This window comes from Antechinus flavipes, chromosome 4 (genome assembly GCF_016432865.1).
Source record: "Antechinus flavipes isolate AdamAnt ecotype Samford, QLD, Australia chromosome 4, AdamAnt_v2, whole genome shotgun sequence".
In the NCBI taxonomy this organism is placed as follows: domain Eukaryota; kingdom Metazoa; phylum Chordata; class Mammalia; order Dasyuromorphia; family Dasyuridae; genus Antechinus; species Antechinus flavipes.
Window position 1 is genome coordinate 425,314,282 of NC_067401.1, and position 27,825 is coordinate 425,342,106.

At 35.1% G+C, this 27,825-nt stretch overlaps 1 protein-coding gene across 1 annotated transcript; it reads right to left on the bottom strand.

Moving 5' to 3' along the window:
- Positions 1-1,525: 1,525 nt before the first annotated feature.
- LOC127562909 (flavin-containing monooxygenase 5-like) lies at positions 1,526-27,825 on the bottom strand. The gene is made up of 9 exons (XM_051998957.1): positions 27,658-27,825; positions 24,691-24,828; positions 20,801-20,989; positions 19,059-19,221; positions 17,143-17,285; positions 16,546-16,745; positions 14,283-14,638; positions 11,575-11,647; positions 1,526-8,717 (listed from the first exon to the last, which is right to left on the bottom strand). Exons 2-9 carry the CDS (start codon positions 24,820-24,822, stop codon positions 8,363-8,365), a joined length of 1,611 nt encoding a protein of 536 aa, XP_051854917.1. The 5' UTR covers positions 24,823-24,828; positions 27,658-27,825; the 3' UTR covers positions 1,526-8,362.

Genomic DNA, 27,825 nt, shown 5'->3' on the forward strand with positions numbered 1-27,825 from the left:
TAATATATGGTCAATTTTTGAGTAGGTTCCATGAACTGCTGAGAAGAAAGTATACTCCTTTCTGTCACCATTCAGTTTTCTCCAGAGATCTATCATACCTAATTTTTCTAATATTCTATTTACCTCTTTAATTTCTTTCTTATTTGTTTTGTGATTTGATTTACCCTGTATAAGTTTTATAAAAGACCCTTATTTTGTGTATCTTTTGGCAAAATTTCAAACCATAACTATCATGTGTAAATACCAGGTAGCTCTCTGTTTTCTATCAGATGTTCTTCTCTAAATAAGGATAAGTGACATCTTATGATACTAATTGACTGTTTTTGATTCTCTGCACCTTCCTCAGTTGCCTTTATACTCTGATTGACAGGCCGGATGGTGGAATATTAAACCCCTCCCAAAGTCTTCCTTTTTAGCTGACCTTTCAGGTTACTCCATTTTCTATCAGCAGCTCTGGTTGGTTTTATATCCTGTTTTCCATATTTCTGGCCAGCTACCTCCTCTTGGCCCAGTTCCTCTTTCTAGCTTTCTTTTTTTATATTGTCTCCTCTCATTATACTTTAAACTGCATAAATTCAAGGGAAGTCTTTTTCTTATTTGTATCTCTAGATGATTCATTGGATCACTAAGTGAAAAAAAAAAGATATTTTCTCTTTAAGGGTAGCTCCTTCTACTTAGAACAGTGCCTGGTACCTAATAGGTGCTTAATAAATGTTTATTGAATTGAATTCTATGAGTATTGCCTTGGTCTCACTGGCAAATCAGAAATTAAGACAACTAGCTTGATATAATTAAGTGTTTCACTATAGTATGTTGTTTAAGAAATTGTCTTCAAAAAGCACAACATATATCTCTGTTGTTTTCCCCTGTTGTTCTTGTCTTCCAAAGATCATACAACTGTTATTTTTTATTGATTCACATGTTATATGATTTCAGGAAAATGTAGCCTCCTAGAGACATTTTGTCTTTTTGTTTGTTTGTTTGTTTTAATAGAAAGAGCTAATCAGTAGATAGAGTGTTGGTCTTAGAGTTAGGAAGACCTGAGTTCAAATATGGCTTCAGATACTAGCTCTGTGATCTCAAGTAAATCACTTAACTTCTGATTCTGTCTCCACAACTGTAAAACACACACACACAAACACACACATACACACACACACACACACACACACACACAAAAGTGGAATATTATAATATATCCTATCTCCCAAGGTTACTGTGAAGATTAAAAAAGATAATATTTGTAAAAGTACTTACAGCCTCTGACACATAGTAAATGCTTCATAAATACTTGTTACTTTCCATCCTTTAAAAACAATCAAACAAAAATTAAGGACTAGGGTTCTAGAATTTGAAGGTTGTCCAAAGCACGTCTTTATTATCTGGAATTTTTTATTTGAAAATGCTACAGTCATTAGTAAGACCCCCTGAAAATTTCATTGAGGGGAGAAATTGTTTAGAATTTTCTAGATAATAAAAATCACACACACATACACACATACACACACACATACAGTACAGACAATTATCAGTTCTGAATGAGAGAACTTTAATATAGAACTTAGTACATGGTTTGCATTGTACTTTTCTAGTTGTATGTTTGGTTCTTCTTATTACATTGCAAATTCCTGAAGAAAAGGAATCACGTATTATATACAATTTGTATTTCTAGAGGCTACCATAGTACTTTGCACATGGTAGACAATCAACAAATGTGGTAGTTGGGTGGATAGTGGAGTTTTAAAACTGTAGTTTTAATAGTTCTCACTCCGACTTTGTGAATTTGACTATCATTCTTGTCACAAGCAAGTCTCTGCTCAGAGGGAACCATATGTGGAAGACAAAAGGCAAAGTCCCATTTAGCTCTGACTAGCTTGCTTCAAGATGAATTGGCTGGTTTAGAACTGCCTTTTGCATTCTCTCAATGAAAGGTTTTTCAGTGCCTGGACCTGGACTCTAATGAATGAGTTGTTTCAGACCAGACAGTGCTGGGGTAGAGAGGGACATCCTTTTTTCCTGTGCCAATTAAAACTGAGCTTAAAAGCCTGCTTAGACATTTTTGGATATTTTTTGTCTTTTTCTCTTCACTTTTTCTTTAAGGAAATAGTAGAGGAAGGGGGAAGGACAAAGAACAAATGAAAGGAGGAGGAGTGGGAAAGTAGGTATGTCTCCTCCTCAGCAAAATAGAAATTTCCTGGTAACCTCCACCAGTCTTGGAAGTTGTTAAAGAATAACTTCAAGTTCAATCATTCAATGATCTGGCCTTAAAGTGTTAAAGAGAAGAAAGGAATTTCTGAGTCATGTTATTTAGAGATAAAAAGGATTATCCATGTAGCTCCTGAAGCAAAGTGAGCAAAAATGACTCAAGTTCCCTCACGGGGAAGTAGAAAACATACTCATTCCCTGTCATCATTAATATATGTTATTTGGACAGTGAAGATTATGTGGCAAGATATTTGGTTATTTGATCCCCAGGGTGCATTTGCCTTTCAAGGGGAGGGTAAACTATAGAAGGACCTTTCATTTCTTGGTGGTGGTGGTGTGGGGGGGGGAGTTTAATACATTTTTGGTAGTCTTGGTCACTTAATTTAATCAACAACTGTCTTTTGTCCCCTTAACTCATCACCAATCTCCAAGTTCATGCTTTCTAAGAGAGTTCTTAACTTTCTTTGTGTTCAGAATACAGCTAAGACAATAATAATCATTTGTTGCAAGTTCAAATAATGCTAATTTTGATTTAGTGTAAATTATAAAATGACACCACAGTTAGCTAGATGGTAAACTAGAATAGAGTGCTGGGCCTGGAGTCAAGGAGGCTCCACTTCCTGAGTTGAAAACTGGTCTCAGATAATTCCTTGTGTGATCCTGGGCAAGTCACTTAACCTGTTCGCCTCAGTTTCCTCATTTATAAAATGAGCTGGAGAAGGAAATGGCAAACCACTTCAGAAATTCTGCCAAGAAAACCTCAAATGAAGTTTCAAAGAGTTGGACATGACTGAAATGATTACTCAAGAGCAACAATAACAATAAAATGATACCATGCTGAGTCAAAATTCAATGAATGTGATATGGTGGGAGATTTTCTAGAGTTTAAAACTGTCTGAACTTGCCTAAATTCTTGTGAGGTCGTAATATGCTGCTGAGTATCATATCATATAGAGTATTACTAATTATATTTAATTTCCCAAAACTTAAAATGGAAAAACAGAAAAATTACTAAAATTGAGGCAAACACAACTAAGTGACTTGTCTAGATTACACAGGTAATAAGTATCTGAAGTTATATTCAGATATACTCACAAAGATGGGGTTTTCCTGATTCCAGGCTCAATTCCACCCTCTGGGCCATTAATTGTCCCTTCCTCAACTGTAACATGGGGATAATAATATTGTCCACTTCATAGGGTTGTTGTGAAATCAAAGCAATATTTGTAAATCACTTACTAAAATTCCTGGTAAACAGTAAGTAATAAATAACTGCTTGTTTCCTTTCCCCTTTCACAGCAAAAATTGGTTAAAAGAAAGTTGTTGAAAGAATGACAACTAACTCTCAGTGAACTTTGAAAGACTGAAGGATATTAGCTCCTATATTTTGTGTTGACCCATGTCCTCAAGTCCAAAAGTCTTTGAATATTAAACACTTAGTTTTTAAGTTGGCATTTACCTTTAAAAATCAGAAGAATGGTGTTAACATATACAGGTATACTTTGGAGTTATTGCAAGTTTGGTTTTCAAACTACCATATAAAAGCAAATATGGCAATATCTCAAATCACACGCATTTTTTGGTTTCTCAGTACATATAAAAGTTATGTTCACACTACATTGCAGTCTATTAAGTGTGCAATAATAGAATTATATCTAAAATGTATATACCTTAATTAAAAATATTTTCTTGCTAAAAATACTAATCATCATTTGAGCTTTCAGTGAATTGTAAATCTTTTTGTTGGTATAGGTAGGATCTTGTCTTGATGCTAATGCCTGATCAGTGTAGTAGTTACTGAAAGTTGGAGTCCCTATAGTCATTTCTTAGAATAAGACAATTAAGTCGGCTGCATTGATTGGCTCTTCCTTTCATGAAAGATTTCTCTGTAGCATTTTATCTACAGTAGAACTTCTTTCCAAATTGGAGTCAGTCTTCTTAAATTCTGATGCTGTTTTATCAACTAAGTTTATGTAAAATTTTTCAATGTTGTGTCTCAAGAAAAAGGAAGGTCTGAGGAGGGGGAGAGAAATGGGAGGATGGTTAGGGGGTGGAGTAGTCAGAACACACAACATTTATCAATTAGGTTTGCTGTCTTATATGGGTGCCATTTGTAGTGTCCCAAAACAATTATAATAGTAAGATAAGAGAATACTAATCACAGGTTACCATAATAGATAGAATAATAATGGATAATAATGAAAACGTTAGAAATATTGTGAGAATTTCCAAAATGTGACACAAAGACAACCTGAGCACATGCTGTTGGAAAAATGGTGTTAGTAGACATGCTTGACTTAGGATTGCCATAAAGCATCAATTTGTTAAAAAAAACAAACAAAAAAAAAAAAACAGAAAAAAAAACACTCCCTGAACAGTAAAGCAAAGCACAATAAAATAAGATATTCCTGTAATAAATATTTAAGCATTTGCTACAGGCAAAAGTCAGAAGTTTTCTAATAACATACAAACAGGTAAACCCAGAACTATCTCCCTTCCCTGCCCCACCTTTCCCAACAATTCCAGGAGGAACCCGTCAAGCATGAATTTGCCTCTCCCCTACTCTTTTAACCTCTATCTCTAAATCCCTTGACCCTTCAGTTTTTCTCCCAGGATGACCCCCTTATTCTAGCCACTTTCTCTTCTTTTCCCATCTTGACTCTGTGGTGAATTTTTTCACATCTACACTGTTTTCCTCTCTTGAAACTCTAGTCCCTTTATCATTTCATTGATTATGCCCTACTAAGCCTCAACCTTGGCTCATTCTCACCATTTGCCACCTTTGCTCATACATGAGCTGCTGAATAAAGGTGGAGGAAATTTTGTAACCGCTCTGTCTAGGTCTACTTCAAATTTATGTTCTACAACCTCAACTAGACCCTCATCACTGTTTGACAATGTTCGTCTATTCCTCCCTCCCTCCCTCCCTCCCTCCCTTCTTTAGATGTTTATTCTTTTGCTATATAGGCTGATCCATGTCTATATGCTGATATCTTAATGTTATTCATATTTCTTTGCTACATGTACAGGTGTTATACTTTGACACGTGGCCTGAATATTTTGTTAGAATGTACTATTCTGTTGTGTGATGCTAAATGTTTATTTTTTGGTCTAATATATGTATTTTCTTTTTAGAAAAATCTATTTTTTGAGAAAATCTTTTTACTGCTGAATGGAGGAGGGCTTGGAGTGGAAAGCTGTTTGGGACAGGGAGGTTATTCCAATGATCCAGCTGAGAATGCCTAGAAAATTGGCAATGAATTGTTTTGAGGTCCTGTAAATTGGATCTGACTATCTAGTGCCCTCTGGTGTTTGGTTGTGCTTTTTACATTATTATTCAGAAATGGAAACCTATTTGAACAGCTGTAGTCTAAATACAGTTCTTCACATAAACAACTGAGAAAAAGCTAGTAGATATGGCAGATCATTGGTAACTTTGGAGAAAGGTTTCAATTAAATGATGAGGCCAGAAGACAGATTGCAGAGTTTTTAAAAAAGAATAGAGGGAGTGGAGGTACAAATTATAGATGGCTTTCTCAAGTTTAGTTATAAAAGGAAGGAGAGAGCTAGAAAAATAGTTCATGGGGATGAATTGATGGATCACGTGAAGATTTTCCAATGATGGGGGAGACTTGGGCATGTTTGTGAGCAGCAAGAAAAAAGCTAATCACTTTAGCTGAGAGAGATTTAAGTTTAGTGAAAAAATAGGGATGTTAGAGGAGGAAATCTGCTGAAGAAGACAGAATACAATTAAATCATTTGTGAGTATAGAGGGGTTTGCTTTGGCAAAGAGAAAGGCTGATTCTTCCTATGAGATAGGGGTGAGGGAGGGAAGAGTAGGAAGGTTTCTGAGTGATGTTAGATGTTAACTTTTTGACTAAGCTAACATTTACAGAGATGTCTATGCAGAAAGGCACTATAGAGAGTTCATGAAATGGGACATATTATTAATTCATTCATTCTTTTGTTTAAAAATATTTATTGACTGTCTACTACATGCAGAAAACTGTGCTAAAATATAAAGTTGAATAGGACATGGATTTTCCCTTCAAGGAGTTTACAGTGTAGTATGAAATTAAGATATGAGTGTGTATGTGTTTTTATTTCTAAATTATACAAATTTAAATTGTTAGGCTAATTGTGTTGATGATAATGATCATGATATCCCTGAATGCTAACAAACTTGATTTGGAAATTAAGATAGTAACTATGTTAGTTTGAAGGAAGGGCTGAGTTAAGATGCAACTTAAAAGATGATTAAAGCCCTATGCAGATTTAAAGTCTTATGGATGCATAAGAATGATCCCCTTGACCACTGTTAGACTTCATAGTAAGTGCTTAAGAAATAGTTCTAGAATTTGTGTGTATGTGTGTTTCTGTTTCTCTGTCTGTTTCTTTTTCTGTCTCTCTGTCTTTGTTTCTTTCTCTGTTTCTCCCTCAGCGCCAAAGTGAATTGAATATTGTAGGAGGTAAAATGTAAGATGAAATAATTCTTCAAGTGTAAGATAATGATCATGGCCTATTTATTTATTTTTTTTTTAAAGAATGCCAATACACTTCTACACAAATGAGCACTGTGTTTTTTTTTTTTTTTTTTTTTGCAATTGTAACAAAATATTGGACCATTATCTGAATGAAGCTACCATGTCTGAAAACTTCTTTTTTTGGAATTATATTTTAGAGACTTGGTTACATGTGGTCAATGTGGATAGCCTCTTAGGTGGAAAATTTTTGAGGAAGAAAGGGAAGAAGGGGAATTTTGGACTTGAAGTAACAGTTCAAAGTCATTTAGGAGGAAAGTTTATGGACTAAGATGGAGGGAAGGAAGAATGGTCAAGAGGAAAGAATATTGAATCAGTTTCATTCCTGGCTTTTCATCTAACTAATTGTGTGCCTCTGGGCAAAGCATTTAATTTTTCTGTTCCTCAGTACCCTCATCTATCATGAGGATGGGATCAGGCTAAGGAATCACTAAGGCTGCACCAAACTTTGGCACTCTGTGATCAGGCTGAGTACTGTTGGTTTTGGTTTAAACCAGCCACAGCAACAATAACAAAAACACCATAGTATTACTACTGTTAGTGAGAAATGTTTTCATGTGTAACTGATAAATGGATTTAGAAGACAACTCTAAAAGAAAAAATCCAAAAGTGTTTTTAGCAATAGCAACATTGTGAGAATAAGTATATTATCTCAAAAGGGTCCCAGCACTGACATAGATATACAAGTTACAGCAACAAATCAAAGTCAGTCTCAGCCAAAATCAATTACATTGGAGTCCCAAAGTGAATTTGGAGTCTGTGGCAAGGGAAAGATGTAGAAAAGATGAGAAGACTTTGGAGGAGAACTATAGAGGTGGTCAAACAGCTGGAAAGGAGACTTTAGAAAATCAGTTTTTAAAATAATGGTGATTCTATAGCCTGCAAGAGAGAAGAGCTAAAGGGAATGAATATAATCATTAACAACTTTTCATAACTATTTCAGCCTAGGGTGAGGGACTATCCTTCCTGCCCTTATTCTTGACATAGCAAAGAGAAAGGAATCTCAAATGGAGTCCTGAAGGCTTGGAAAGAGAAATGAAGAATAATTTCCTGATCCTCATTAGTTTCTGAAATGGTAGAAACCAAGTAAACTGGTTCTCACTTCTATGAATCTAGAAAAGTATGATTTTTCCCCCCAATATGTATGTGTATGTGGGGTGTGTGTGTGTGTGTGTGTGTGTGTGTGTATGTGTGTTTTTACATAAGCACAATCTGCTTCAGTGTTCTACACAAACTAATTGTTTATATTATGCTTAAATTCTGCTCTGGAGCTAGAACTTTGAACTTTTGCTCAGTAGGCATCTTTTAAAAATGCTAAAAGGTCAGTTTAACTGCGAATCTCTTGGATTGGGGACCAGTGACCGCCAAAGAAGATGAACATTTGTCTGGCAGATCTGAACTGTATCCACCTGAAGATACTTAGTTTCCCTTTCCCAGATTATCTACATACTATGGAGAAAGTTAGCATCCCTCTGCTTTTAGCATTAACTCTGTGATGGGGAGAGAAAAAGTACTAAGTACTAAGAGAAAAAGGTGGTGAAAAGGAATTGTAGGCATGTTGGACATATATGAATTTGAAATCTCGGCTGGGATTTTTCTAGGAGAGATCATTCAAATTACAAATAAACAAAAATCGCCATGAAAAATGCCAAGAACCACAGAGTTTTCAAAAACATGAAGCCCAAAGACAAAGGGTCTTCCTCCCTGGTGTTGGGGGGTTCCCTAGTTTTTGTTGCTCTGATGATCCTTTTTCTCTGAGATAGGATAGCCTCCCGGGCTCCATCCCATTTCCCTGGCCCCATGAGGCGGAATTGGATTGGTGTACAAGGACCAAAGAAGACTTCCCAAGCCAATTTTGGATCTCTGAGAAATAGGGACAGCAGGTTGGGCTTGACTCCAGAGAAGCTGGAAATTTCATCCATGTATTCGACATATTGTACTTGCAAGTTGATGTGTTGACTAGGCACATACCTAGATACAAAAGGGAGGGAAATAGGAAACTCATCAGTGTGTGTTTGATATTAACTTCTGGGAATTTCTTTTGAAAAGAAACTTTAACAATCTATCTAAAATCACTGAATTTTTTAGCTAGAAGCAAGTAGGGATAATCTTTTTTCAATCTCCTCACTTTATGGAAATATAAACAGAAATACAAAGAAAGTGAAAGTTGCACATCCTCACAATGGCAGAAATGACTTTATCCCCCAAATTTCTCAACTCTTGATCTAGAACTCTTTCCATCATATTACATCTTTTGATATACCAAAATTTATGGTAACTAGGATAGAATGAGAAAATAGCTCTCTGTAAGAATAGCCTACAGAGGCCAAAGAATGCTATGTCTGATTGCTTTGTTGTTTCTTTGTTATCGCTTTGCAAATTTACAATGTCTCACTTGTTTTTGAGTAATTTCAGTAGTGTCTGATTCTTTGTAACCCCACTTGGGGTTTCTTGGCAAATATACTGGAGTGGTTTGCCATTTATGGGTGAGGTAGCTTGTCCAAGTAGCTGCTACATTTTATTTTCTGTTCTTGAATGGGTTTATGGTAAGATGTAAGTTCCTGAAGGGCAGAAAATAGTTTGGTTTTTTTTTTTATCAATAGCTCATACCACAGAGCTAAGCTCCTGGTCACTACTTAATAAATGTCTATTGGATTATTTGTCGAATAAGTAACAATTGCTCACATTTTGGGGCTCCAGGTCTAATTTTGCAAACAAGTTATCCCTCTCTATTCTCACTTTTTGAGGGGAAGGTTCTGAAAGTCATTTAGGTTGTAGTTGTGAAAAAATAAGGCAATATGTTTCAAAGTGTTATGAAAAGTTTAAAGTGGCACACTATTTTTATGATTATTATGGTGACTGATAAGTCTCTATTTTTCAGTGTGATTATTTTTTTTCCCCAATAAACTCCAGGCCCAGCTCACTGTCTCATGGAAGATTTATTCTAAAAATATTGCCATTGAGCAAAACATTTCAGAATTTCCTTTGAAATCACCTTCAGAGCTATATAATGCCTCACAAATATTTAGACTCTACTTTGGGGGAGCATATATGTGTCAAAAATGCTATAACCCAGTTTGATCATTTATATTATTTATATACCTGAGTTCTAAATGACTGGGTTTTTCCCCAAAATCAAATCTACTTTCAAAGGACCAAGGCATTAGCTACCATTAAGGATATTCAAAATACTGAGCTGTAGGAAATTCCAAAAGAAGAGTCTTCTCAAAAAGTTGTGAGTCAATGGAAATACCATTAGAAAAATAAGTTTTCTTATTTTATATTATTGTTTTATATATATGTATATGTATATTATATACATTTCTTATCATTGGTTTCTGAGGAGTGACATGAAGACTTACGTGGATGTGCAAGTTCCAATATATTTGTTTTGTTAAAACAGTAGCCATGAAAATTCATAATTATTATTTTGAGATATTTGCCAACATTCCTTATAGTAATAGAATAGGCTTGATTTAGAGCAACAGAAACTAATTTCAAATCCAGCTATGCTAATGTCTAACCTTGGACAAATCTCTGCATCTTGGTTTCCCTATCCATAAAATTAGGTAGTTGGAAAGATAATTTATGAGATTTCTCAATCCCAAAGTGAATTAATCAGATAACACTAATCTTATTCCTTTACATTTTATCTACATTTACACTGTAATCCACATGAGTATTTAAATGTTTATTTATAGTGCTATGGTAGATAAAACATTAGGCCTGGAGTGAAGAAGACCTGAGTTCAAATGCAGACTCAGATACTTATTAGCTGTGTGATCCTGGGCAATTCACTTACCCCCTGTTTACCTTGGTTTCCTCATATGTGAAATGGAAATAACAATATTATCTACCTCCCAGGCTTATTATGAGGATCAAATAAGATAACAATTGTAAACCACTTAGCTTGTTATCTGGCATGTGGCAAGCACTGTATAAATGTTAAGTGTTATATATAGTATGAGAGTGCTAATGAACTCTTGTTGACTTTTGTTGTAGGTGGTATAGATGAAGAGTAACGATTCAATTTTTTCCTGGGGCCCTCTCTAGTTCTAAATTTATGATCATTTATTCCTATATATCCATTTCTTTGGCTCACATAAATGCCTATATTTTAAGTTCTCAAATTGTCATTTGTGTAGTCTAATAAAAAAGTTTAACATTATTTTTAAAAAATCACTTGAGTTCTTTTTCCATCATTCAAAGTAAATATCTAAGGTGAAAAAGGTTCTCAGTTGCAAACAGTGATTCTAATTTTAGAAATGAGGAAACTGAGGTTCAGAGAGATTAAGGGATATATCTAGTATTAAACAACTAAGGAGTATGAGAACAAGAATTTTAACTCAGATTTCCCAACTACAAATCTGATATCTTTTCCTCCAAAATACTTCCTACCTAGTGATTCCATATAGCAAAACAGTTTAAAATAGAGATTCTTCATAGCTCACAATGACTTCTTCTCCTGATGTCATCAGGCTCTTATTGTCTATATGCCCTTACAATGATTATTTTTTTTTAGATATATATGTCTTATCTCTTTTCTTTTTTTTAAATCTCCTTTATCTTCTTTTTAAAGATCTTTTCTTTCTTTTTTTCTTGCCTTTTCTTTTTTTGTGTGTGTGTTTTAATGATTAACACTATGTTCTACACATTAAGAAGAATCAATAAATCTGTTAGTAGACTGTTGGCAAATTAATTACTCATTAGGATCTAGGTTTTAGAAATTCAAGTGTAATAAATGAAAAGAGAATTTAAAATCAGTGAAAAATTTCCCTAAATTCAAGTCTATGATTGGTTGGGTGGGCCCTACATGATTGGATTGTACCTTTTTTCATTTTCCTTTATCTTTTGGATAATATCAGCCATCATAATGTCTTCAGGAGGGAGTTTAATCAAACCTGAAAAAGAGGCAAAGTATGGTTCTTTACTTTTCAACTGGAGATGGTATAATCCTTATGTACAGACATCCTTTACCATTTGCCAGTATCAGGTCAATAGATAAAAATAGGCTAGAATTATGCTTAATTCCCATAATGGTGCCTGGAGATATTAGGGGACAAACAAAAACAAAACACGAAACTGCAAAAAAGCTTATAAAGGTTATTTTTTTGTTACTATATGTCTGTAAATTACCCATAGCCTCAGATCTAATTGATTTAAAGGCTGACCTCAGAAATGCTGTCAGTCCTAAAGACTATCAGTTAATTCAGTTATATTTATAAAGTTATGATAACAAGAGCTAAGAGAATCTTTGTAATTTTTTGGAGGTCAAAGCTGGAATGAACTTCAAGGATCAAACGTGACCTGCTAACTGTTTCTGCCAGAAAACAACCCATTCTTAGCTAGGTAGCTGTCAGTGTTTGGATCCTGTTTGACTCCTATTGAACATAAATAGCAGTCACTTCTGCTTTGGCCACAAATCCTGAGGGTCTTCCCTTCCCAGATCTTATTTATTTAGAATTGTGTGGGCAAGATGTGGGTTTTAAGGTCCATTCTAATAATAAATTTATTATTTTATCTGAATCTCACTTTAATTATCTCTGAATTTCTAACTTATTTTCCCTCTGTAAATGCCTGTCCTAGGAAAAACACACTTGTGATCTGAAGTCAATAGTGGAGGAGGAATACAACAAAAACAATTATAAATATTATGAAATATTAATATCATAATAATAATTGTAATTATTATTATAACATCCATAATGGGTTTTTTAATTTACTAAGTGTTATACATAACTCATTAATTTTAATTAATTAATTACATTGATTAAATTATTATTTATAATGTAATATAACATTACAATATAAAATAATATATAAAATAAATTACCATTAGTAATTAATTAAAATAAAGCAAATTAATTAAATATTATCTCATTTAATCTTTACAATAATACTGTGAAGTTGATATTATTATAATTCCCATTTTATAAATGACAAAACTGAGTCAGGTAGAGGTTAAGGGACTTGTCAAAGATCACATAGCTAGAAAATATTAGATATAAGATTTCAACACGATATTCTTGACTTCAAGTTTAGCATTCTGGGTTGGTATGAAATAGAAGAAATCTAGATACATTTGAGGCAAAGGCATTTGGGATTCTGAGCCATAATCATGGTAGAAGAATAGGGAAATAACTAAGATCTATGAAACTAAAGACAGCAAATTCTCACAGAACACAGTAAACAAAAAGAAAAACAGTTCTGGGGCAAAGCAACAGGATTCCTTAATTCATTTAAGAAAAAAGAACTGATTTCTGGAAGACTCCAATGTCAGGTCTTTCATTTACAGATAATGAAGCAGTTTGCCATTTCCTCCTTCTCCAGCTCATAGGCAAACAGGATTAATTGACTTGTCCAAGGTCACATGACTAGTAAATGTCTGAGGCTAGATTTAAACTCACCAAGATGGGTCTTCTTGACTTCAAGCCTAGCACTCTGTCTATTGCACCATATAGTTGCCTTCATTTAGTTGGACTTTTGGAAATTCTAGGCACTATTAAACTCAATAAACATTTATTGAAGTGCCTACTATGTATTGAGAACTGGGCTGGGTAATGGGTGAGATAGAAAGCTGAATGAAAACTTGGTACGTGCTCTCATGAAGCTTCTTGTCGAATCAATGTATTCCCTGTATAATCTTAATCAAGAAATTTCTACAATTGCAAAATAAGGAAATTGATGACTTTAGGTAATCTCTAAGGTTCCTTACAATTCTGTTATCATAAGGGGCTAGGACAAATCCAGAGATAATTATAATAGATGATAAATAAAAAGAAAGTACTGCTTGAGTTCGTAGAAGAAAGATTGTTATTGACTTATAGGTAGGCTTCATGCTTACCTTCATGGAAAATGTGGTATTTAGTTAAAATTTAAAGTATGAGCAAGAATGAAATATGCAAAGAGAAGGATGAAAGGAAAGCAAAGAATGGAGAAAAAACATGGACCATGACATCAGGAGAGGGAAAAGTAGGTTGCATTCACACAGAAACAGAGAATAGTTTAAATTTTTATAATTATACTAACTAGTCGATTTCCTTCTCTACAAGGAGACACAAGATTGAAGATGAAGTTTGACAAGCACAAACTACATAAAGGTTATCATCTTATTTGGTTCAATCTCCTCATTTATAGATGAAGTAAATTGAGACCTGAAGACATGTCCAAGTTCTCACAGACAGTAAGAAGTAGTACTAAAATGTGAATGTGGGTTCAGATTGACTCCAAGTCTGGTGTTTTTTCTACCACAACACTTTTATCCTCAGCCAGAACCCACATCTTCCACCATATTGAAATTCAATTGCTCATCAGAGTCATAAAAGCTGGATGATGTGAATAGATATAGGAAACAGGAAAGGGCAGTTATCTGGGTTCCAATGGCCTCAATTCAGAGAACAATGACCAAGCATTTGGAGTTTGGCAGTATTGAACAGAGAACCCAAGAGTCACAACATCTAATTTGAAAGGTTCAGCAGAAGAAAGGAATAACTTATGGGTCCCTCTTTCATTAATTTGTCATATTTTCCCTCTTACCCTTGAAGACTCGGGTAGCTCCTCGGGCTTGCAACTCTGCAATTGGCATGATGGCTCCCAGAGGTTGGAGAAGACCAATTATGGCCAATGTTGGCTTTTCCAGGAATGGAGGGAAGACATATTTATAAAGGGAGATGCGGTTGTTCTTGATTTGGATGACAGACTCATCAAGAAAGGGGAAAGAGAAGGAGTAACCCGTTGCAAAGATGACAGCATCAATATTATCTTCCTTGGTACCATCTTCAAAGATCACAGAGGATTCAGTAAACTCCTTCACATTTGGTTTCACGATGATTCGGCCAGAGATGATTCCATTGGGAAGGTCATCACCTACAATGGGATACTTGCTGAGGAACCTGTTAGGGAAAGTTCAAGAAAACGGGTGAAGAGAAAGAACTTAGATATAAGGTTTATGAAGATTCCCATCCACCATAATGAAAGATTCAATCAATCAGCCAAATGTATGCTGGGCTTTTCCTACTCTGATGTTAAAATAGGTTCTCCTCCACGGCATAATGATACAATGACCCACAACAAGGGGATGGAACATCTAAGGTTTTTTTTTTTTTTTTTTTTTTTCCTCCAGCAATGTTGGTACTGAATTTGCACAGAGCCATCCACAAACTCTTTATTGGTCCCTCTGATAAGTAACACTGTGAATACATCAGACTTTTAACTGCAATTTTATTGGAATAATCATCTTTTATCAAATCTAAGGATGGGAAAAAGAAGAAGGATGAAAGACTATATGTCATTATGTTCAAGTTCATGCACTAAGCAAAAATAAAGGCTGAATGATTGAATCACCTAGCTCTTAACCTTCACCCAGTTTCTTAAAGTTCCCTCCAGAGATCAAAGAGTATGCAGAGGATAAATAAATGTTCCCTTCACAATCTGAGTAAATTATAGTTAAAAGAAGCCGTGAAATCACTTGCAGGGAATTGTGAAATTACTTTTTGCTTAGTGCATAAGCTTGAACACAGTGACCTATATCCTTTCATCCTTCTTCTTCCTACCCCTACATTTGACAAAAAAATGATTATTCCAATAAAATTGCAGTTAAATGTCTGATATATTCACAGTGTCACTTATCAGAGGGACAAATACAGAGGGACCAGTCAAGAATGTGTGGATGGCTTTGTGCAAATTCAGCCTTTCCCTCTGTATTTGTTAAAATGTGTAATGGTTGTGGGAGGGAGTTGGAGGAAAATTTTCAAAAAATCTCTATCTGGACTAGGCATTTTATATCTAGAATTGTTTAGTCAGAACTAGGGTGCCCAGAATCCAAGGGACACACAATTTTCTCAAGTGACTTCTAGAAACTCAAAAGGAATAGGTGGGGGCCATAGTTCCATGCTTTAGAATAAGTCTTGGCTTATATACAACTGTAAAGTATGTTCTATTTCTATTTCTTGGTAGTTTTGATTTTTTTTCCATTTTATCATATTTGATTATTTGAAAACTTTGCACTTGTGTGAAATTTAAGTTATGGTTGAAAAAGTTCCTATTTGAACAAAATTTAGGGAATTTTGGGGAAGAAGTTTTGAGAAAGAAATGCAGGGGTTTTTTAAATTCTTCAATGTGATTCACATCCATCCCTATCAATTAAATTAAAATTTAAATTGGAAGGGAGTTTATTTATCCTCAAGTAAAATTTCTCCTGTAATAGGGAATGTTGTCTATTGCATTTATGGCTCAGAGGTGCTATTAGGAGTCCTGACCCCTAGTATCAAGTAAATTAGTGATGAGTAGTCCAACAGGGGCCACATAGGGTGGTAATTTAAGTAGCTCCCAGGAAGGACAATTCAACTAGGGATACAGTTGTGTCAGGAGAATGAATAACCCATCATCCTTTCCACTTCATTCATCTTTATTGTTCACAATTTCATGCTATTTCCCTTTCATGTCTTCTATTACCCATATTACAAATAAACTCTTTATAGGTATAGGCTGGCCTGTGACAGAGAAATAGAGGTGGTAGGTATAGAGGCAGTGGTTTTCAGGCTGCTATTTTGGGAAAATAATAGCTTCCTGACCAATGTTGATGCCTAGAAAAATTCCCAGCTGGTCATGTTACTCATGGTTCTGTCCCTGACAAAAGGAAAATTTCTGAATAAAATTTCAATTCCTAGAAGCAAGACTTTCAGACAATTCAGAGAAAATTATTTACCATCTCTCAAGATTTTAGGTCACTGTTCTATTACTATATTTCCATTTAACACATCTTTTCTAGGAAATACTATTTTGGAATGATAGTCAGTACCTGTGGGAAGGCTTCAGGCCATAGTTTATGTGGTTGAATCTTGAATTCAGTTTGTTTTCTCCCCACCTATTCAGTAGGCACAAGGGGGTAACATGGCGGATGACATTTCTGAAGCGAGTAAAGTATGTAACATCCAGTGGATAGCCATTATCTGAAACACGATTCAGCACCCATGATCCTGACCTGGTGCTGAGGAAAATCTTTTTCAAAAGGCAAAAAACTTCAGATTAGGTGAACCAGCTCTCATTTTTTATTCTTATAAATGGGAAGAGAAGGATGGGATAAAAGGGTTTCATTTTGGGTCAAGCTACCTTATTGCTTTTCAGAGGAGAACAGAACAGGGAAGAGAGTGGAGATGGGGAAGAAAGGAGAAAATAAATAATACATTATTTAGGGCTTTGGGGTTAATAGTATGTAGTAATTGCCTGCATCTTAACTGTGTTGAAGGGAGGTAGGGAGGAGGACTAAAACTAGAATGAATGTACAGTATTTCATAAAAGATGACAGGATAGAAATTCCAAATAATTCCTCAACTGGAAAAACCTTAGTAGGTGTTCAAAAGAGCAACATCCAGTGGGAGGTTGGAATAAATTGAACCTTTTTTGTGGTGTGGCTGAGATCCACAGTGATATCTGCTCCAGAGTTCCCCAGGCCAATCATAACCACTCTTTTGTCTCTGAAATTTTCAGGCTCTTTGTATTTCCAGCTATGCAAGATTTGCCCTTTAAATTTCGTTATACCTGTAAGGGTAAAAACAGACAACAAAAGGCTTTTAGATCATATCTCATCCCAGAATGAAGACTCTCTTGAGCATAGATTTTCCCTAAACCAGAAATCACAAATGTCATCATCCAGCCCTATCTATATTCTTTATAAATGGTCATGCTGTTTTCTGAATTGAATTTCAGAAAAGAGGCGAGGCTTGAACTCTAAGTGTGATCTTTTCACCACTAAATGGACATGTGACCTTGAGTAAATCATACACCAATTATGCTGTTTTTTATCCCACCTTGGCTTTCAGATAAAGAAAGGAACATATATTAAACACCTACTATGTTCTATATATATATATATATATATATATATATATATATATATATATATATATATATAGAGAGAGAGAGAGAGAGAGAGAGAGAGAGAGAGAGAGAGAGAGAGATCTGAAATAAAGAATTAATTAAAATCATGGAATCCTATATCATCAAGACAGCTAGGTGGTACAGTAGTTAGAGTGCTGATCTTGAAGTCAGGAATATCTGAGTTCAAATACTGCAGCAAACCCTTGTCCTGGGCAAGTTATTTGACCACTCTGTGCCTCAGTTTCCTCATCTGTAAAATGGGGATAATAATAGCATCTATAATACCATGCTGTGAGGCTTACATAAAAAATAATAATTGTAAAATGTTTCGCTGGTACATAGTACTAAATAAATGTTAGATATTAGTAGTAGTAGTAGTAGTAGTAGTAGTAGTAGTAGTAGTAGTATTGCATATCTAGAAGAGTTTCTAAAGTCTGACCATAGTACATCATTTGAAAAGGAAAGGCATTCATAGTTGGAGGGGAATGAATGAGAAAGACTCCAGCAGAAAGAGATTTGAGCTGAGTCTTAATGGAAGCAAAGGAAACTGTAGAGGAAAAGAAAAGATCACATTTTGCCTCGAATTAGCTTGCCCTGTGAGAATTAGGGCAAATTTTGTCTAACTAGTTTTCCCCTCTTATTGGTTAGCCCAGTGCTCTGCATATAATAAGCACTTAATAAATGTTTGCTAAATTGTTGTTTAATTGCACAAACATTGACTAAACACCAGAGGTCTGTGAGCTCACTGCCTTAGAATTTAAATATAATTGATATGTTACATAAGCAGATAACATTATATACATATCCCCTTCAGGAGGAGGGGAAGAGGATAATGATAATATAGGATGTTTGCTTTACAGAGGTCTAAAAATGAAGTGCCAAAGTCATGGGATCATGATCTCACTCTCTAAGTGGTTTCTCATTTTGCAGGCAAGGAAACTGAGACCAAGAGATGGGAATTGACTTGCCCAAATTCTCACATTGATCTTTTCCCCTCTCCCTTTCTCTGTGTCTCTGTGTCTCTCTCCTCCCTCCTTTTCTCTTTCCCTTCCTCCTTACCTCCTTTCTCCCTCCTTCTCTCTCTCCCTCCTTCCCTTTTTTCTTTCCTTCCTTCCTTCCAGGCTACCAAGCTTAGGTGACTTGCCCAGGGTCACCCAACTAATAAACATCTAAAAACTGTATTTGAACTCAGTTTCTCCTGATTCTAGGGCTGGTACTTTATCCACTATGCTACCCAGCTGTCCCAGCACATTGCATTTCCAAACAAAAAACAATCAATTGGATGGCTGAGAGGTTTATCTCTGGATCAGTCCTGTGTCTGTTGGTTACTCTCAAGTTTAAGCCTAAAGATAATTTAAATATTTTTTCTCACTAGACAAATATGTTTAAAACATACAGCCATGTAAATTATGACACTTCCCACAGATAATTTACCTGGAAAAAATGAGAGTGGTAGGTAAGGTTCAACATGATGGCCCGTGCAAACCAAAACAGCATCAAAGACGGATGATTCCTTTTTCCCAGAATTCTCAGTGATGACATTCCATTGGCCAGTGATAGAGAAATCTGGCTGTTTTGTTACACTGAGAACAGTGGTCTAACAAAAAACAAACAAACAAAAAAAACAGAAAAATTGTAAGAAGAAGATTGATTAATCTTGGGGTAGGAAGATAAAAGTGGCCATTGACCAAGACAAGGAAACTGACCTTTTATAAATGCAAGACTAGCCTACACTTCCGAGTCTTATCTTATTAAACTGTCCCTCGCAGAATGTGTGTTGTCAGAAGGAAATACATAGTCAGGTGAGAGATCGTTTGGTGGAACATAAGATGGGGCTTTTCCTTCTCTTCAGCCTTCCTCAAGGCTAAAGTCTTACTTCAGAACCTCAGCCTGGGCTCCTTGCTATTAGTGGAGCAATATCAAGTATCTATCTGTTTCTACCTCCCACTTTCTGCCTGTCAGAATCTGACTTTCTGTACTCTCAACTTCAAAAATAGGACTAAATCTCTCTGATGTCACACCTTTCTCAACTTTGCTGTCCACATTTGGGCATCTCTGTCAGGACCATTGGCCAACCTGGACTTCAACCTACTGTTTGCTGCAAGATTGTCATGACAATGGAAACGTTTACGAATGTATTTTTCTTGCCTACTGCTAGGAATCTCCTGGTTCATCCCAATGCACTCTTTCTCTCTTCCTGTCAATTCCCATCTTCTACTAGATCAGTCCAGTCTCTGAATATTAGCATCCCCACTCTGACCTTATCTACTTCTTGTGAAGTTCCAGATTTGTATGTATGAAAATAATCTTAAATGATTCTCAAAATACAAGTACTATTATTACTATTGTTGCATTAAGTTGATACTTTTATAATTTCTGTAATCTCACTGGCCAAAGTATATTATATATACTGGTTCAATTGTATCTAAAAAGTTATTCAGTTGTGTCTGATTCCTTGACACCCCATTTAGATTTTTCTTGGTAAAGATACTAGAATAGTTTGTCATTTCTTTCTCATTTGACAGATAAGGAAACTGAACCAAACATGGTTAAATGATTTGCTGAGATCACACAGTTATTAAATGTCTGAGGCAGATTTGCACTTAGGTCATCTAGCTCCAGACCCAACATTCTGTCCACTATACCCTTTAGTTGCCTTGAAATTATTTAGTACTTGTTCTATACAAGATACGATGTCAGGCCCAAGACCAAACATGAAACATACACAAAATCCCTTGACAACAGTTCATCCCTTCAAAAAGCTTATATTCCATTTAGGGAATTACACATGTAAACAGGTAAATATCAACATGATAACTTAAAGAGGAGGAGGAGAAAAATAAGAATGATATGGATTGAAAAAGCCTTCCTGAAAGAGCTTGCACATAAACTGAGCTTTAAATGAATCTAGGATTCCAAAAAAGCAGAAAGGAGGAAGCAGTACATTTCAGACTTGAGAGACAATCTGTGCAAAATCAGAGTCTGGGGTTAGAAGACCAAGTTCAGAGAACAGTCAGCAAGCCTTCTTTGTAGGAATGTGGACCAAGTCAAGGGGAGTAATAGGCAGAAAGCCTGCAGAGGTAATTATGGGCCAAATTATGAAGGACTTTTAATGTGAAGCTGAGCATCCATACTTTTTTTTTTTTATAGACAATACAATGTTTCTCACACCTTACCTTAAAGCATATATATGACAGCAGTCCAAAGTGCTTGGTGTAAGCCCAGAAGTACTCCATGACTTGGCTATTGTGCATGTAGTTGGGATAATCTTCTGGAATGGGGAAATCACTAAATGTCATCATCTCCTTAGATGTGTTAATTGTCAAGGATTTATATATGCTGGCCCTTCCCTCAATAGTTTCATCCTTCAGGAAGAAAGCAAGCCAAAACTGTTTAGGTTTGTCATCCAAGATCAAATCCATAAATCTTACAAATCACTGGTTGCTTATGTCACGTAGGCAAAAGGCCACCCTCAGTTCTCTGATTCTTAAGGAAGCATTAAATTCTCATGAAAAGAATGTTCCTGATCCATTCTTATTTGTCTGTACAATATATGCTCTATAACTAGTCCAATGAGATATAAATATGTGGATCTTTTTTTTTTCTAACTTAACTATGTATTACTAGGTGCAAACTAGGTGCAGGAAAGTAAGCACCTCTCTACAACTGACATTGATTTAGTTACAAAAGAGACTTTTTGAAATATTTTTCTTGAGAGCCCTTAATTAAAAATTATTCCTCTGCTTTCCAGCCAATATCTTGACAAATGAAAATAACACTTTTTTAACATTATTTAGTATGCTTATTCAATTATATCATTAATGTATACCACCATGTCTTATCTATTACTTCTTTATACTTCAAAAGTAATTCATAATAGTTAATGTTTTTAAAAATATATTTAATATTTGTTTAATGAAGAGAGTTTTGCATTGAGAATGAAGACATGTAGATGCTAATCAACTCTGTGACAATGGACACATCATATAGCATCATTGGATTTCAGTTTCTTCATCTGTACAATAGGTTTATAATACCAATCCTACCTTCTTCATAAGGTTATTGGGAAGATCAAGTGAAATGATAAGAATTAAAGTTCTTAGGAAAATGGATAGCATTAAGTGAAATGAGTAGAACCAAGAAATCATTATATACTTCAACAATGATATTGTATGAGGAAATATTCTGATGGAAATGGATTTCTTCGATAAAGAGAAGGTCTAACTCAGTTTCAATTGATCAATGATGGACAGAAGCAGCTACACCCAAAGAAAGAACACTGGGAAATGAATGTAAACTGTTTGCATGTTTGTTTTTTTTCTTCTCGGGTTATTTTTTCCTTCTGAATACAATTCTTCCTGTGCAACAAGAGAACTGTTCGGTTCTGCACACATGTATTGTATCTAGGAAATACTGTGACATATTTAACATGTATAGGACTGCTTGCCATCCGGGGGAGGGGGTGGAGGGAGGGGAAAAATCGGAACAGAAGTGAGTGCAAGGGATAATGTTGTAAAAAAATACGCTGGCATGGGTTCTGTCAATAAAAAGTTATAATTACTAAAAAAAAGAAAAGAAAAGAAAAGAAAAGAAAATGGATAGCATTTTAAAAATACTTTTATTAGCCTTCGGAACCTCCAAGTCAATTTCTGACATTTTTTCTGTAGAGATTGGGGGAAGGGGATTTTTTTTCCTTACATTTCTGTCATGGTTTCTGTGTCTGTGTATTGAATGTAGTCAGTGGCCATAAAATAAACACTAACTCACTTTGTAGAAAAATTTAAGTCAAAAAGGAGAAGTAAAAGAGAGATAGAAAAGTGAACCATATGGGTGATATAGAAGCATATTTAAAAGGATGTTTGGAGACTGAAAGTTAAGGTGTATGAATATAGAATGAAGTAAATCAGAGATATTTGATGAGGAGTAATCTTGGTAATGATGGGGGCAATGGGACATGAGCTGATTTTAAATATCTGAAGGACTGTCATATGTAATAGGAACTGATCTGTTTGGTCCCAAAAGACAGAAATAGCAACAATTATTAAAAGCAAAGAGATAGATTTAGATGTGGTGTATATATAGATAGACAGATAGAAAGAGAGAAGTAAATATCTCTCTTCCTTCTTGCCTTCCTTCCTTCCTTCCTTCCTTCTTTCCCTCCTTCTTTCCTTCCTTCCTCCCTCCCTCCCTCCCTCTCTTCCTTCCTTCTCTTTCTCTCTTTCTTTCTTTTATTTCTTTCTCTCTCTCTCCTTCCCTCCCTCTCTCTCTTTCATTCTTTCTTTCTTTCTTCCTTCCTTCTTTGTTTCTGTCTCTCTCTCTTTCTTTCTTCCTTCCTTCTCTCTCTCTCTGTCTCTCTCTCTCCTTCCCTCCCTCTCTTCCTTCCTTCCCTTTCTTCCTCTCTCCCTCCCTCCCTCCCTCTCTCTCTCATATTCTTTCTTTCTTTCTTTCTTTCTTTCTTTCTTTCTTTCTTTCTTTCTTTCTTTCTTCCTTCCTTCCTTCCTTCCTTCCTTCCTTCCTTCTCTTTCCCTCTCTCTCTCTGCATATCTCTCTCTCTCTCTCTCTCTCTCTCTCTCTCTCTCTCTCTCTCCCTCCCTCCCTCCTTTCCTCCTTCCCTCTTTTCTTTCCTTCCTTCCTTCCTTCTTTCCTTCCTTCCTTCCTTCCTTCCTTCCTTCCTTCCTTCCTTCCTTCCTTCCTTCCTTCTTTCCTTCTTTCCTTCCTATCTATCCATCTATTTATCTACCTATGTACCTATCTATCTGTCTATCATCTAAAACAATCCAAAACAAAACAAAAAACCAAACAACTTCCTAGCAAACTAGAGATATCCCAAAGTAGTATGGATTGTCTTGGCATATAGTTTATTTATGTTATTGAATGAAAATCTTCCTAGGTGACCATTTGTTGGGACTGTTGTTGAAGAAATGCTTATTGAGGTACAAGTAGGACTAAGTGATTTCAGTGATCTCTCCCAATTTTGATGCTTTGATTATAATTAAGAAATAGGTGTAACCTATACAACCAGCAAGATAACAAAATAATGGTTTTATGCAAACTTCTTCAACTTCACAATTTCAAAGAAAAGAAAATATGATGATATACAAAATAATTACAACAGATCCCACAAGATAAGAGGATAGAGTACCTGGAGCAAGGCAAGAACCCCATAAATAAATGCCCAAGAATTTTAATACCCAGGTCACTCAATTAGCACTCACAGTTCTCCAAAATAAAAATCACAAGCAAATTTGTAAGCTTATGTATAGGGTTTTGGATAGAGAATTTTATAACATGATCACAAATTAAAAAAAAATTCCCAGAATTTAAAAGATAATAACATAGTTATTATTATTTTATAAATTAGAAAATATTTGAAACATGATCTAATTTTTAATCATTTAATCTATTTTTATGGCTTGTTACAAATATTCAGTTTATTTGGGCTGCAAGGGGTCCTTACTTGATCCTTATCATCTTTTTTTTGGGGGGGAGGATTATTATTTTTTTTCTTAATCAGTCTTAAATTCTAATTTCAAGAAAGAAATGGAAAGCAGTAAGACAAAGTAAAAAGATTTGAAGTCAAAATGCATGGTTCCCAATACCGACTTTATTATAACTTAGTACCTATGTGAATGTAGACAAGGCCATTCACTTCTGTGGGCCTCAGTTTCCTTATCTATATAATGAAAATGTTGTGATAAATGATCTATAAAGTTACTTCCAGTTCTGAATTCTATAAATGGAAGGCAAGTTCTTTAGGAACTGAAAAAATAGAGATAATGGGATTTTTAAAAGTTAAAGGCCTTAGAGATTTTCTAGGTCAGTACACTCAAACTGAGCCCAGAGAAATTAAATGATTTGCCCAATGTCATTGAGGAAACAAGCTGACTAGAACTTCTGACTCCAAATCTAAGGTCCTTTTCATTATTCTTGGCTGTCCTACCTAGTTCTACATTTAAGTAAAAATTTTTAGCAGATTCCATTATATATATATATATATATATATATATATATATATATATATATATATATATATATACACACATATATGAAATGAAATATTCCTTACATGAAATTTCCAGAGTCCTCCAATATCATCATTCTGCTCAAAGCAGGTGGGCTCAAGCCCCTCATCCAGACAACACTTAATGGCAGGGAGGCCACAGGATCCAGCGCCAATGATTGCAACTCTCTTTACCATGGTGTCCTGTGTCAGGGGAAGAAGCAGACAAATTTGATACTTTTTCAGTGACAGGGATTCTTTGGTTCCTGGTTTCTATCTTTTGTATTTTCTACTGAGAATAGGGAGTAAAATAACTTATATATAAGTATTGCTGAAATGTAAAGATAAACACAAAAATATCATCAAAGTGTTGTTATTCTCCTGGCAAGAAGAAATGTTACCTGATTCTCACTCAGAAGATTTTGTTGTAGTTATCATGTGTTATTGAGTATTGATGTCTTATTTTCCTATCACACTGTGGACTCCATCAGGGAAAATACTGTATCTTATATGGACTTTGCATCTCTCCCAGGACACCAAAGAGTATCCAGTACATAGTAAGCTTTTTTTTTCTTCCCCTGAAGCAATTGGGGTTAAGTGACTTGTCCAGGGTCACACAGTAGGAAATGTTAAGTGTCTGAAGTCAGATTTGAACTCAGGTCCTCCTGACTTCAGGGATTTTGCTCTATTCAATGTACCACCCAGCTCCCCCCATAGTAAGTTCTTAATAAATGACCAGAATGTAAATTCCTAATAGAATATAAACTCCTTTAGGGTAAAGACTATTTAATTATTGTTTTTACATTTCTGGTGCCTAGTACAATGCCAGGCATGTGGTGGAGGCTGAGCCAATAGTGAATTGAATATTGTTGATAGTTAAGAGTTATATTCTGATTGATAGAATTATCACTAATACCCCATACCAATTTTCAAAGAAGAAATTACTTTACATGAAAATGATAATAGAAAGAATTTCACCTTTTAGCAATTCAGAAGATCTAATGCTTTAGCCCTATCAGTTCTCACTGATTGGGAGTTAAATGAAAGTGCTTGTTGAATGAATCAAGCATACATTTTAATGTTCATTTGCCAATTGTTTAGATCATCAAAGAAAACTTCCCTTTAATAGAAAAATTTGCTGAACGATCAAATTTCTTATTCAACCATATTTCCCACCACCCATTCTTCACTATTGTGCTCATCTCACCTTCCTCCTTCCTTCACCTTTTTTGTTTGTATTTGTGTCCCTTAGAAATACACTATGCATAGTACTTAGCACAGAGTAAGCATTTAATAAATGATTATTGGCTTGACTTGACTCCATTGCATTAAGTAAGGGAGACCTGAAAAAAATTTCTGTCTCACTCTTGCACTGAATTCTTCTCTCTCCCCTCCCTGCCTAGCAGATTCAAGAAGGACTTAGCATCATTTTGTGAAAGTCTTTTTCTTTTTAGTGAACCTTTATGAAGTAGATCTGGACCTAGGAGCTTTGGGTTCAGATTTTTGCTTATGAGAATATAGAACTTAGAACATGAGTATGCTTCTTTAGTTGCATAGTTCTGGGGACAGTGAACCAATCCTATCACAACTATATAGTTACAAGATATTAAAGCAAGATCCTTCCAATTTTCTCAGCAATTTTACCATTTCATCATTCTATGACAGAGTAAATAGCAACTCCCATCTTTGCTAGGCTATCAACTGATGACTAGCCAGGGGAAGATTTCTACATTATCATTTTTGGAAAGGTATGTGATGGAAAATGTTCCTTTGCCTACTATTTTCAATCCTATAAAATTAAAATTTCTTAATAGCATATACTTCTGTGCTTTACTAGTATAGTGAGAAATGATTCTGAGCCACAAGGAGATTCTGAATCATGCTTTCTCAAATGCTCAAAGATTAAATTCTGTCTGCTCTGATTTTCATGTAATTATTTCTTTGAAAATTTGTAATTTATATGGAATGTTTGTGGCAATTCTATCAATCAGAATATGTCTTAACTATCAACAAGAATTTATTAAATTCCTATGCACTAAAAATTTTGGTAAGTGCTGGGATTGCACAAAGAATGAAATCCCCACTCTCATCCCCACGAATACATTGTTCTCTATAAATCTTCCCAAGAGCTTGCAGAGTTCATTTTTTTTTCATTTTGTGTACTGACTAATTAGGAACTGCAAGGTCAACAATAGAGTAAATGATTTCCCACTTAATGGATGTGATACCTATTTAGTAACACTGGGAAATGCAGAATAGCCATAACTCTCCCATTTCTCAACCATGTAATGGTAGACAAATTACCCTACTTCTTAAACTCACATTTTTTTCATCTGTAGAATGGGGATAATCATAGTTGTACCAGCCAATACAATGCTTTATAAAAAAAATACAGTGAGAAAATGGAGCCATTCAGGTTTACATAGAACTTTACAATTACAAAGTATTTTATGAATTTTATCTCACAACTACCCTATGTGTAAGAAATGGATAGCAATCATTCGCATTTAAAATAATAGCCAATAATTACAATAATGGACATCAACAATATTGATGTCAAATTCAGGACTCTGTTCATGCACCATCTAGCTGTCTAGAGTTTGATAATGCTTGAAATGTTGTAAGATATTTTGCTCAACCCAGCTCAATAAAACTATTAACATCATCTTTAGGTGTAGTGATTAGAATTTGAATCTAGGACTCTGGACTTATGTCCAGGGTATGGCAAACTTTACTCTATATCTCTTGCCTCTCTAAAAAAATAATTAAGGCAACAATAAACAACAACAACAACAACAATAACTGTAATAATAAGACATAATAAATAATAAAAGCAATAACAATAACAAACAAAAGAAAGTACTCCAATGGACTCTACTTAGACAGCCTAGATAAGTGGACCCTAGTTAACCAAAGAAAATGGGAGGAAAGAGAGTTTGGTAAAGAGAAAAGAAGAAAGGCTTCCCTTTGTCTAACAAGTCAGGGATCTGGGACCATTTTAAATGCAGTTATGGGGAAGCAAGGAATGCTCACCAAAAGTTTTTAGAACTTCACCGCAGAGTAGACTCCTGAGAATAACTTGATGTTACTGCAATCACGGTAATAGGTAGGAGCTGAGGATGTTGCAGGTGCTGCCACCTCAGATTCTGTCTCTTAGTTGAATGATAGCAAATCTGACAGGGATTCTTCTGTCTTGTTCTG